Source organism: Rhinoraja longicauda, chromosome 39 (assembly GCF_053455715.1).
Source record: "Rhinoraja longicauda isolate Sanriku21f chromosome 39, sRhiLon1.1, whole genome shotgun sequence".
Taxonomy (NCBI): domain Eukaryota; kingdom Metazoa; phylum Chordata; class Chondrichthyes; order Rajiformes; family Arhynchobatidae; genus Rhinoraja; species Rhinoraja longicauda.
The window spans coordinates 16,836,786-16,850,238 of NC_135991.1; the positions used below are offsets into that span (position 1 = coordinate 16,836,786).

The 13,453-nt window shown below is 53.1% G+C and overlaps 1 protein-coding gene across 1 annotated transcript; it reads left to right on the forward strand.

The window, feature by feature from the left end:
- Nucleotides 1-1,475: 1,475 nt before the first annotated feature.
- LOC144611238 (catenin delta-1-like) lies at nt 1,476-12,809 on the forward strand. The gene is made up of 4 exons (XM_078430282.1): nt 1,476-1,721; nt 6,655-6,720; nt 7,536-7,697; nt 12,339-12,809. Exons 1-4 carry the CDS (start codon nt 1,569-1,571, stop codon nt 12,807-12,809), a joined length of 852 nt encoding a protein of 283 aa, XP_078286408.1. The 5' UTR covers nt 1,476-1,568.
- Nucleotides 12,810-13,453: the final 644 nt, after the last annotated feature.

The window sequence follows — 13,453 nt, forward strand, 5'->3', positions numbered from 1 at the left end:
AGATTGAAACTCTCTCTGCCCCTCCCCTCCCCCCCCTACACCCCCCTCTCCCCGTCTCTGTTACCCCCCCCTACACCCCCTCTCCCCGTCTCTGTTACCCCCCCCTACACCCCCTCTCTTGATAGAGCCTCTTGCCAGAGTAGGGGAATCGAGGACCAAGAGGAGACATGGGTTCAAGGGTGAAGGGGGAAAGATTGAATAGGAACCTGAGGGGCAACTTTTCCACACAGGGAAGGGTGGTGGGTGTATGGAACGAGCTGCCGGAGGAGGTAGTTGAGGCTGGGACTATCACAACACCTGGACAGGTACATGGATAGGACAGGTTTGGAGGGATATGGGCCAAACGTGGGCAGGTGGGACTAGTGTAGATGGGGGCATGTTGGCCGTGGTGTGGGCAGGTGGGACTAGTGTAGATGGGGCATGTTGGTCGGTGTGGGCAGGTGGGGACTAGTGTAGATGGGGCATGTTGGCCGGTGTGGGCAGGTGGGACTAGTGTAGATGGGGCATGTTGGCCGGTGTGGGCAGGTGGGACTAGTGTAGATGGGGCATGTTGGCCGGTGTGGGCAGGTGGGACTAGTGTAGATGGGGCATGTTGGTCGGTGTGGGCGGGTGGGACTGGTGTAGATGGGGCACGTTGGTCAGTGTGGGGTGGGTGGGACTAGTGTAGATGGGGCACGTTGGTCGGTGTGGGCAGGTGGGACTAGTGTAGATGGGGCATGTTGGTCGGTGTGGTCGGTGTGGGACTAGTGTAGATGGGGCATGTTGGTCGGTGTGGGCAAAGGTGGGACTAGTGTAGATGGGGCATGTTGGTCGGTGTGTGGGCAAAGGTGGGACTAGTGTAGATGGGGCATGTTGGGCCGAAGGGCCTGTTTCTGTGATGTGTGACTTTTCCTATGACAAATATGTTTTGAAAAATGAGGGGGAGAGTTTAATTTTTCCTGCTCTCTCTCCCCCCCTCTCTCTCTCTCTCTCTCTCCCCCTCTCTCTCTCTCTCCCCCCTCTCTCCGCCCTCTCTCTCTCCCCCCTCTCTCCCCCCCTCCCTCTCTCCCTCCCATTTCTCTCTCTCCCCTCTCTCTCTCTCTCTCTCCCTCCCCTCTCTCTCTCCCCCTCTCTCTCTCTCCTCTCCCTCTCTCCCCCTCCCTCTCTCCCCCCGCTCCCTTTCCTCTCTCTCTCCCCCCCCCTCTCCCCTCTCTTCCGCCATCTCTCCCCTCCCTCTCTATCCCTCTCTCCCCCCCCTCTCCCCCTCTCATTCTCCGCCATCTCTCCCCCCTCTCTCTCCCCCCCCTTTCTCTCCCCCTCTCTCTCCCCTCCCTCTCTCCCCCCTCTCTCTCTCCCACCCCCTCCCTTTTCCTCTCTCACCTCTCCCCTCTCTCTCTCCCCCTCTTTCTTCCCCCTCTCTCTCCCACCCCTCTCTCTCCCCCTCTCTCTCCCATCTCTCCCCTCTCTCTCCCTCCTTCGGGCTAGCAGAGCGCAACGATCCCCAGAATTCGAGCCCCCCCACCCTCCCTCTCGTCCCTCACCCCCCCCCCCCCCACTCCGCCCCTCACCTCGACCTCCCCTCAGCAGGGATGAACTGCCAGGATTTTGACCCCTCGGCCGATATCTTGGCTTCTGTGCGCGACCCAAGAAGCCCAATTCGAGAGGCTCTCTCGAGAGCTTTGGAGATGGAGAGGAGAGAGCAGTCCTTGAGGGGACCCCTGAGCCCTGTGTGGGACCCCCAGGTAATGCCCCCTGCCCCTCCCCCATGCCCACCGTCCACCGTGGACCTCCTCTACCATCTCTCCATCCCTCCATCTCAATCCATCCCTCCATCTCAATCATCTCTCCATTGTCCTCCATCCACCTTCTCCCATCTCCCTCCATCTCACCATCTCTCCAACTCTCCACCATCTCTCCATTCCTGCCCACCTCCATTGTCCGCCATCTATCATGGACCTCCTGCAACCATCTCCCTCCATCTCACCGTCTCTCCAACTCTCCATCATCTCCCAATATCTGTCCACCTCCATTGTCCACCATCCACCCTGGACCACCTTCTCCCATCTCCCTCCATCTCACCATCTCTCCAACTCTCCACCATCTCTCCATTCCTGCCCTCCTCCATTGTCCGCCATCTAGGGTGGACCTCCTGAGACCATCTCCCTCCTTCTCACCATCTCTCCAACTCTCCACCATCTCTCCAATTCCTGCCCACCTCCATTGTCCGCCATCTATCATGGACCTCCCTCGACCATCTCCCTCCATCTCACCATCTCTCCATCTCAATAGACAACAGGTGCCGTAGGAGGCCATTCGGCCCTTCCAGCCTGTACGCACCGCCATTCAACGTGATCGCGGCCGATCGTTCTCAATCAGCGCCCCCGTTCCTGCCCTCTCCCCATACCCCCTGACTCCGCTATCCTTAAGAGCTCTATCTAGCTCTCTCTCGAATGCATTCGGAGAATTGGCCTCCACTGCCTTCTGAGGCAGAGAATTAATCCCACAGATTCACAACTCTCTGACTGAGAAAGTTTCCGTTCTAAATGGCCGACCCCTTATTCTTAAACTGTGTGTGGCCCCTGGTTCTGGACTCCCCCAACATTGGGAACATGTTTCCTGCCTCTAGCGTGTCCAACCCCTTAATAATCTTATACGTTTCGATAAGATCTCCTCTCATCCTTCTAAATTCCAGTATATACAAGCCGAGTTGCTCCAGTCTTTCAACGTACGACAGTCCCGCCATTCCGGGAATTAACTTAAGATCTCTCCATCATCTGTTCATTCCTGCCCACCCCCAGCACCCACTTCCATCATGCACACTCTCTACCATCTCTCCAAACCTCTCATCTCCCCCCATCCCTCCATCTACCCATCTCTCCATATCTCCATCATCTCTCCATTCCTGCCCTCCTCCATTGTCCACCATCCACCCTGGACCACCTTCTCTCATCTCCCTCCATCTCACCATCTCTCCAACTCTCCACCATCTCTCCATTCCTCCCCTCCTCCATTGTCCGCCATCCATCATGGACCTCCTGCAACCATCTCCCTCCATCTCACCGTCTCTCCAACTCTCCATCATCTCCCAATATCTGTCCATCTCCATTGTCCACCATCCACCCTGGACCACCTTCTCCCATCTCCCTCCATCTCACCGTCTCTCCAACTCTCCACCATCTCTCCATTCCTCCCCTCCTCCATTGTCCACCATCCACCCTGGACCACCTTCTCCCATCTCCCCTCTATCTCTCCATCTCTCCATATCTCCATCATCTCTCCATTCCTCCCCTCCTCCATAGTCCACCATCCAGGGTGGACCACCTTCTCCCATCTCCCTCCATCTCACCGTCTCTCCAACTCTCCACCATCTCTCCATTCCTCCCCACCTCCATTGTCCACCATCCAGGGTGGGCCACCTTCTCCCATCTCCCTCCCTCTCACCATCTCTCTATCTCTATCCCTCCATCTCACCATCTCTCATCTTTCTATCTCTGGAGATGATATCTCCATCATCTCCCAATTTCTGTCCACCTCCATTGTCCACCATCCGCCATGGACCTTCTCCCATTTCCCTCCATTCTTGGATCCCTCTCACCTCCCACCATCTCTCCATTTCTTCATTCCTCCATTCCCCTCATCTCCCACCATCCCTCCATTCCTGCGTTCCTCTCATCTCCCTCCATTTCTCCACTCCTCTCCTCTCTCATCCTCATCAGTCAGGGTATTGAGTGCAGAATATAGGGAGGTCATGTCGCAGTTGTCCAAGACGTTGGTGAGACCGCACTAAGGAGTATTGCGTTCAGTTTTGTCACGTTGGCTTTCATCAGTCAGGGTATTGAGTGTAGACGTTTGGCGGGTGTGTAAGAAGGAAGTGCAGGTGCTGGATTAAATCGAAAGTAGACACAAAATGCTGGAGTAACTCAGCGGGACAGGCAGCGTCTCAGGAGAGAAGGAATGGGTGACGTTTCGGGTTGAGATCCTTCTTCAGAATGTTGTATTGTGTACAGTTCTGGGCGCCGCGTTACGGGAAAGATGTCGCCGAGCTGGAAAGGGCGCGGAGAAGATTCACGAGGATGTTGCCAGGACTCGAGGGGCCTGAGCTACAGGGAGAGGGGTCGGGGCAGGCTGGGACTCTGTTCCTTGGAGCGCAGGAGGATCTTATAGAGGTGTAGAAGATCACGAGGGGAATAGATCGGGTAGACGCACAGAGTCTCTTGCCCCAGAGTAGGGGAATCGAGGACCAGAGGACATGGGTTTGAAGGTGAAGGGGAAAAGATTGAATAGGAACCTGAGGGGCAACTTTTCCACACAGAGGGTGGTGGGTGTATGGAACGAGCTGCCAGAGGAGGTAGTTGAGGCAGGGACTGTCACAACACCTGGACAGGTACATGGATAGGACAGGTTTGGAGGGATATGGGCCAAACGCGGGCAGGTGGGACTAGTGTAGATGGGGCATGTTGGCCGGTGTGGGCAGGTGGGACTAGTGTAGATGGGGCATGTTGGTCGGTGTGGGACAGGTGGGACTAGTGTAGATGGGGCATGTTGGCCGGTGTGGGCAGGTGGGACTAGTGTAGATGGGGCATGTTGGCCGGTGTGGGCAAAGGTGGGACGAGTGTAGATGGGGCATGTTGGCCGGTGTGGGCAAAGGTGGGACTAGTGTAGATGGGGCATGTTGGCCGGTGTGGGCAAAGGTGGGACTAGTGTAGATGGGGCATGTTGGCCGGTGTGGGCAAAGGTGGGACTAGTGTAGATGGGGCATGTTGGCCGGTGTGGGCAAAGGTGGGACTAGTGTAGATGTGGCATGTTGGCCGGTGTGGGCAAGGTGGGTCGAAGGGCCTGTTTCCACATTGCGTGACTCTGACTCTGACTCGGACTCTACGTTTGAATGAGTTTAACGGCTGTCGAGATAAATTAATTATTAGTTTCTTTATCATCTGACCTTTAGTAAATTCTTGGTGCTAAAATGATTGTGTTTTTATTGATAATGGAATAGCTATGGGCTCAGCCGTAGAGTTGCCACCTCACGGCGCCAGAGACCCGGGTTCTATCCCGACCGCGGGCGCCGTCTGTGCGGAGTTTGCACGTTCTCTCCCTCGTGACCTGCGTGGGTTTTCTCCGAGCGTTCCGGTTTCCTCCCACACTCCAAAGACGTGCGGGTTTGTAGGTTAATTGGCTTCGGTGTAAAATTGTAAATTGTCCCCCAGTGTGTGTGTGTGTGTGTGGTGTGCGTGCGTGCGTGCGTGCGTGTGTGTGTGTGTGCGTGCGTGCGTGCGTGCGTGTGTGTGTGTGCGTGTGTGTGTGCGTGTGTGTGTGTGTTAGGAGGAGGAGGGGGAGTTCAACGAGATCTGGGTGTCCCAGTGCATCAGTCAATGAAAGGAAGCATGCAGGTACAGCAGGCAGTGAAGAAAGCCAATGGCATGTTGGCCTTCATAACAAGAGGAGTTGAGTATAGGAGCAAAGAGGTCCTTCTACAGTTGTACCGGGCCCTAGTGAGACCGCACCTGGAGTACTGTGTGCAGTTTTGGTCTCCAAATTTGAGGAAGGATATTCTTGCTATTGAGGGCGTGCAGCGTAGGTTTACCGGGTTAATCCCCGGAATGGCGGGACTGTCGTACGTTGAAAGACTGGAGCGACTAGGCTTGTATACACTGGAATTTAGAAGGATGAGAGGGGATCTTATCGGAACGTATGAGATTATTAAGGGGTTGGACACGTTAGAGGCAGGAAACATGTTCCCAATGTTGGGGGAGTCCAGAACAAGGGGCCACACACAGTTTAAGAATAAGGGGTCGGCCATTTAGAACGGAGATGAGGAAAAAACGTTTTTCAGTCGGAGAGTTGTGAATCTGTGGGATTAATTCTCTGCCTCAGAAGGCAGTGGAGGCCAATTCTCTGAATGCATTCAAGAGAGAGCTGGATAGAGCTCTTAAGGATAGCAGAGTCAGGGGGTATGGGGAGAAGGCAGGAACGGGGTACTGATTGAGGGTGATCAGCCGTGATCGCATTGAATGGCGGTGCTGGCTCGAAGGGCTGAATGGCCTCCTCCTGCACCTATTGTCTATTGTCTATTGTCTATTGTATGGGGAGAAGGCAGGAACGGGGTACTGATTGAGAATGATCAGCTGTGATCACATTGAATGGCGGTGCGTACGGGCTCGAAGGGCCGAATGGCCTCCTCCTGCACCTGTTGTCTATTGTCTATTGCGTTACCACGTTGTGTCTTTGAAGTAAAAAAAACAGAGAGTTTGGGGCCTGTTCCAAGATGGCCGACTTTTGCCTCCTGTTTTCTTCGCTGTGTCTCCAAACTACACTAGCGTTTGAACGGGCGATCGTTGGCCGGCACGGACGGACGGACTCGGTGGGCCCGAAGGGGCCTTGTGTTTCCGCCCTGTGTCTCCAAACTAAAACCGAACTAATCGGAGTTAATAAATGTCAGGAAAGATTACGTCACCCAGGTTCGCCTTACCCTCCGCCCAGATTACAAATCCTTTCAAAGTTCAGCTTTTATGGTATTCGGATGGACACTTCCCTCTCCACCTCCTTACCACCAGGGGGGAGGGGAGGGGGTGACAGAGACGGGGAGAGGGGGGGGGGTGGGGGGTAGGGGGGGAGGAGGGGGTCACAGAGATGGGGAGAGGGGGCACTTTCCAATAACTCTTTCACTCTCTCTCCTAGATTGCTAAAGGGTCGTATCACAGGAATGACGGCTTGCTGATCGATTCGGAGCAAGACAGAAACCAGGTAAGACATAAAACGATCCTTTATCTCCCTTGACTCCCATATAACCATATAACAACTACAGCACGGAAACAGGCCTGTCCGGCCCTACCAGTCCACCCCGACCACTCTCCCTGACCTAGTCTCATCCACCTGCTCTCAGACCATAACCCTCCAATCCCCTCCCATCCATACACCTATCCAATTTACTCTTAAACAATAAAATCGAGCCTGCCTCCACCACTTCCACCGGAAGCCCATTCCACACAGCCACCACCCTCTGAGTAAAGAAGTTACCCCCTCATGTTACCCCCTAAACTTTTGTCCCTCAATTCTGAATTGTTGGAATCTTCCCCACTCTCAAAGGGGAAAAGCCTACTCTGTCCGTCCCTCTCAACATTTTAAAAACCTCTTATCAAGTCCCCCCTCGACCTTCTACGCTCCAAAGAATAAAGACCCAACCTGTTCAACCTCTCTCTGTAGCTTAAGTGCTGAAACCCAGGCAACATTCTAGTAAATCTCCTCTGTACCCTCTCCATTTTGTCGAGATCCTTCCTATAATTTGGCGACCAGAACTGCACACCATACTCCAGATTCGGCCTCACCAATGCCCTGTACAATTCCAACATTACATCCCAACTTCTATACTCGATGCTCTGATTTATAAAGGCAAGCATACCAAACGCCTTCTTCACCACCCTATCCACATGAGATTCCACCTTCAGGGAACAATGCACAGTTATTCCCAGATCCCTCTGTTCCACTGCATTCCTCAATTCCCTACCATTCTCCTCCCTCTTCACCCTCTCTCTCTCTCTCTCTCTCTCGCCCCCGCTCAGTTCGATCAGCATCCTGTGCACTCGGCCCCCCGAAAGATGTTCGAGAACTCGAGGCCGTTTTACGGAGAGGCTGGGCTGGCCGAGAACGTCCCGCTCAATCCTCCAGTACACTTTCCCATGGAGGTGGACGATGACAGCTCGATAAGGTCGTCGGAGATGAAGGTAGGGGAGAGGACAATAGACAATAGACAACAGGTGCAGGAGGAGGCCATTCGGCCCTTCGAGCCTGTACGCACTGCCATTCAATGTGATCGCGGCTGATCATTCCCAATCAGTACCCCGTTCCTGCCTTCTCCCCATACCCCCCTGACTCCGCTATCCTTAAGAGCTCTATCCAGCTCTCTCTTGAATGCATTCGGAGAATTGGCCTCCACTGCCTTCTGAGGCAGAGAATTAATCCCACAGATTCACAACTCTCTGACTGAAAAAGTTTTTCCTCATCTCTGTTCTAAATCGCCGACCCCTTATTCTTAAAACTGTGTGGCCCCTTGTTCTGGACTCCCCCAACATTGGGAACATGTTTCCTGCCTCTAACGTGTCCAACCCCTTAATAATCTTATACGTTTCGATAAGATCTCCTCTCATCCTTCTAAATTCCAGTGTATACAAGCCTAGTCGCTCCAGTCTTTCAACGTACGACAGTCCCGCCATTCCGGGAATTATCCTAGTAAACCTACGCTGGACGCCCTCAATAGCAATAATATCCTCCCTCAAATTTGGAGACCAAAACTGCACACAGTACTCCAGGTGCGGTCTCACCAGGGCCCCGTACAAATGTAGAAGGACCTCTTTGCTCCTATACTCAACTCCTCTTGTTATGAAGGCCAACATGCCATTGGCTTTCTTCACTGCCTGCTGTACCTGCATGCTTCCTTTCAGTGACTGATGCACTAGGACACCCAGATCTCGTTGTACGTCCCCTTTTCCTAACTTGACACCATTCAGATAATACTCTGCCTTCCTATTCTTACCACCAAAGTGGTAAGGAGAGAGGGGAGGGGATACAGAGCTTACAGTGACTTGGATGAAGGGGTTAAAAGCACCATTGGCAAATTTGCAGATGACACAAAGCTGGGTGGCAGTGTGAACTGTGAGGAAGACGCTATGAGGTTGCAGGGTGACTTGGACAGGTTGTGTGAGTGGGCGGATGCATGGCAGATGCAGTTTAATGTGGATAAGTGTGAGGTTATCCACTTTGGTGGTAAGAACAGGAAGGCAGAGTATTATCTGAATGGTGTCAAGTTAGGAAAAGGGGACGTACAACGAGATCTGGGTGTCCTAGTGCATCAGTCACTGAAAGGAAGCATGCAGGTACAGCAGGCAGTGAAGAAAGCCAATGGCATGTTGGCCTTCATAACAAGAGGAGTTGAGTATAGGAGCAAAGAGGTCCTTCTGCAGTTGTACAGGGCCCTAGTGAGACCGCACCTGGAGTACTGTGTGCAGTTTTGGTCTCCAAATTTGAGGAAGGATATTCTTGCTATTGAGGGCGTGCAGCATAGCTTTACTAGGTTAATTCCCGGAATGGCGGGACTGTCGTATGTTGAAAGGCTGGAGCGACTGGAATTTAGAAGGATGAGAGGAGATCTTATCGAAACGTATAGGATTATTAAGGGGTTGGACACGTTAGAGGCAGGAAACATGTTCCCAATGTTGGGGGAGTCCAGAACCAGGGGCCACAGTTTAAGAATAAGGGGTCGGCCATTTAGAACTGAGAAGAGGAAAACTCTTTTTCAGTCAGAGAGTGACTGGATCGCATGCAGCGACAAAGCTTTACACTGTACCTCGACACAGGGGACAATAATCTCAAATGAAACAGGCCCTTCGGCCCACCGAGTCTGTCCGCGCCGACCAGCGATCGCCCGTTCGCGCACTAGTTTAGTTTAGAGACACAGGAGGCAAAAGTCGGCCATCTTGAAACAGGCCCCAAACTCTGTTTTTTTTACTATAGAGCTTTTATTTAGTTTAGTTTAGTTTAGAGACACAGCGCGGAAACAGGAGGCAAAAGTCGGCCATCTTGAAACAGGCCCCAAACTCTGTTTTTTTACTGTAGAGCTTTTATTTAGTTTAGATTTGTTTAGAGATACAACACAATTACACAATCCCTTCCCCACCGAGTCCGTCCGTCCGCGCCGACCAGCGATCCCCGCACACTAACACTATCCCACACACACACACACACTGGGGGACAATTTACAATCTTTTACCGAAGCTTACTAACCTAGAAACCCGCACGTCTTTGGAGTGTGGGAGGAAACCGGAGCGCCCCGATAAAACCCACGCAGGTCACGGGGAGAACGTGCAAACTCCACACAGAGAGCGCCCGCGGTCGGGATGGAACCCGGGTCTCTGGCGCCGTGAGGTGGCAACTCTACCACTGAGCCACCGTGACCGCCCCAAAGAGGCACACAGTCTAATCCCCGGGATGGCGGGACTGTCGTATGAGGAAAGATTGGAAAGACTGGGCTTGTATTCGCTGGAGTTTAGAAGGACGAGAGGGGGATCTTATAGAGAGACGTGTAAAATTATAAAAGGACTGGACAAGCTAGATGCAGGAAACATGTTCCCAATGTTGGGGGAGTCCAGAACCAGGGGCCACACAGTCTAAGAATAAAGGGGAGGCCGTTTAAAACTGAGGTGAGGAGGAACGTTTGCAGTTGTGAATGTGTGGGATTCTCTGCCACAGAGGGCAGTGGAGGCCAAATCACTGGATGGATTTAAGAGAGAGTTAGATAGAGCTCTAGGGGCTAGTGGGATCAAGGGATATGGGGAGAAGGCAGGCACGGGCTACTGATTGTGGACGACCAGCCCTGATCACAGTGAATGGCGGTGCGTACAGGCTCGAAGGGCCGAATGGCCTCCTCCTGCACCAAAAGTACCATTGGCAAATTTGCAGATGACACAAAGCTGGGTGGCAATGTGAACTGTGAGGAAGATGCTATGAGGTTGCAGGGTGACTTGGACAGGTTGTGTGAGTGGGCGGATGCATGGCAGATGCAGTTTAATGTGGATAAGTGTGAGGTTATCCACTCTGGTGGTAAGAATAGGAAGGCAGATTATTATCTGAATGGTGTCAAGTAAGGAAAAGGGGACGTACAGCGAGATCTGGGTGTCCTAGTGCATCAGTCACTGAAAGGAAGCATGCAGGTACAGCAGGCAGTGAAGAAAGCCAATGGCATGTTGGCCTTCGTAACAAGAGGAGTTGAGTATAGGAGCAAAGAGGTCCTTCTACAGTTGTACAGGGCCCTAGTGAGACCGCACCTGGAGTACTGTGTGCAGTTTTGGTCTCCAAATTTGAGGAAGGATATTCTTGCTATTGAGGGCGTGCAGCGTAGGTTTACTAAGTTAATTCCCGGGATGGCGGGACTGTCATATGTTGAAAGACTGGAGCGGCTAGGCTTGTATACACTGGAATTTAGAAGGATGAGAGGGGATCTTATCGAAACGTATAAGATTATTAAGGGGTTGGACACGTTAGAGGCAGGAAACATGTTCCCAATGTTGGGGGAGTCCAGAACAAGGGGCCACACAGTTTAAGAATAAGGGGTCGGCCATTTAGAATGGAGATGAGGAAAAACTTTTTCAGTCAGAGAGTGGTGAATCTGTGGAATTCTCTGCCTCAGAAGGCAGTGGAGGCCAATTCTCTGAATGTATTCAAGAGAGAGCTGGATAGAGCTCTTAAGGATAGCGGAGTCAGGGGGTATGGGGAGAAGGCAGGAACGGGGTACTGATTGAGAATGATCAGCCGCGATCGCATTGAATGGCGGTGCGTACAGGCTCGAAGGGCCGAATGGCCTCCTCCTGCACCTATTTTCTTTGTTTCTATGTGTGTAGGACAGTGGTAGAGTATCGCTGGTCAGCGCGGACGGACTCGGTGGGGAAGGGATTGAGTTTCCACGTTGTGTCTCAAAAGTTAAAAAACCAGAGGGTTTGGGGCCTGTTTCAAGATGGCCGACTTTTGCCTCCTGTTTCCACCCTGTGTCTCTAATCTAAACTAGTGTGTGAACGGGCGATCGCTGGTCGGCGCGGACGGACGGACTCGGTGGGGAAGGGATTGTGTGTTTGTGTTGTATCTCTAAACTAAACTAAACTAAATAAACGCTCTATAGTAAAAAAACAGAGTTTGGGGCCTGTTTCAAGATGGCCGACTTTTGCCTCCTGTTTCTGCGCTGTGTATCCACACTAAACTAGTGTGTGAAAGGACTCCATGGGGAAGGGATTGCGTTACCACGTTGTGTTTCTAAAGTAAAAAAAACAGAGGGTTTGGGGCCTGTTTCAAGATGGCCGACCTTTGCCTCCTGTTTCTGCGCTGTGTCTCGAAACTAAACTAGTGTGTGAACGGGCGATCGCTGGTCGGCGCGGACGGACTTGGTGGGGAAGGGATTGTGTTTTTGTGACGTATCTCCAAACTAAACTAAACTAAATAAAAGCTCTATTGTAAAAAAACAGAGTTTGGGGCCTGTTTCAAGATGGCCGACCTTTGCCTCCTGTTTCTGCGCTGTGTCTCCACACTAAACTAGTGTGTGAAAGGACTCCATGGGGAAGGGATTGCGTTACCACGTTGTGTCTCTAAAGTTAAAAAACCAGAGGGTTTGGGGCCTGTTTCAAGATGGCTGACTTTTGCCTCCTGTTTCCGCGCTGTGTCTCCAAACTAAACTAGTGTGTGAAACGACTCGGTGGGGAAGGGATTGTGTTGTGTCTTTAAAGTAAAGAAACAGAGAGTTTGGGGCCTGTTTCAAGATGGCCGACTTTTGCCTCCTGTCTCTCGGCCTCTGTCACGTTGTGAACTTGCGGATCGCCCCACAGGTGGACCGGGCGGCCATGGCCGCGGCGAACCGCATGGTCCGGGACCAGCTGGCCGTAGACGGGGCGCTGCGCGGCGTGGGCTACTCCCAGACCCTGGACCGCCCGGTGCGGCACAACGGGGACGGCCTGCACCCGCCCCCGCCCTTCAGCTCCACGCTCCCGAGGGGCTACCCCCGCCAGGAGGCCTTCCCCCATCAGCCCGAGGCCTACGCCAGCCTGTTGAGGGGCGCGCGGGTGGACCAGAGGTACGAGCCGCCCGCCGATGTCTACCGCGGTCCCGGATACGCCGCGCAACCTCAGGTCTTGCCCCACTCGCGCCCGGAGCGGTTCATGTCCGAGCCTTACGGTCTGGAAGACGAGCAGAGGAGCCTGGGATACGAGGACGGAGATTACCCGCTGGGAATGGACTACGGTACGGCCAGGCGGGCAGGAACGCCCTCGGAACTGAAGAACAGATACCTGCGCAGGTGAGCGTGCTTGTAAAACCCCCCTCCCTCCCTCCATTATAACACCGGAGACTCAGGTTCCATCCCGACCGCGGGCGCCGTCTGTACGGAGTTTGTACGTTCTCCCCGTGACCTGCGTGGGTTTTACATCGCGAGGGGATTTGAGTATAGGAGCAGGGAGGTTCTGCTGCAGTTGTACAGGGCCCTGGTGAGACCGCACCTGGAGTATTGCGTACAGTTTTGGTCTCCTAGTTTGAGTTTATGAGCAAAGAGGTCCTTCTGCAGTTGTACAGGGCCCTGGTGAGACCGCACCTGGAGTATTGCGTACAGTTTTGGTCTCCTAGTTTGAGTCTAGGAGCAGGGAGGTCCTTCTGCAGTTGTACAGGGCCCTGGTGAGTCCGCACCTGGAGTATTGAGTACAGTTTTGGTCTCCTAGTTTGAGTTTAGGAGTAAAGAGGTCCTTCTGCAGTTGTACAGGGCCCTGGTGAGACCGCACCTGGAGTATTGCGTACAGTTTTGGTCTCGTAGTTTGAGTTTAGGAGCAAAGAGGTCCTTCTTCAGTTGTACAGGGCATTGGTGAGACCACACCTGGAGTATTGCGTACAGTTTTGGTCTCCTAATCTGAGGAAAGACATTCTTGCCATAGAGGGAGTACAGAGAAGGTTCACC

Bases quoted from the DNA above. Each gene is read 5' to 3' on its own strand.
- LOC144611238 (XM_078430282.1), top strand. From the start codon at position 1,569: ATGAACTGCCAGGATTTTGACCCCTCGGCCGATATCTTGGCTTCTGTG. The intron at 6,721-7,535 runs GTAAGACATAAA...GCCCCCGCTCAG, and splicing joins CGGAGCAAGACAGAAACCAG to TTCGATCAGCATCCTGTGCA. The intron at 7,698-12,338 runs GTAGGGGAGAGG...ATCGCCCCACAG, and splicing joins TAAGGTCGTCGGAGATGAAG to GTGGACCGGGCGGCCATGGC.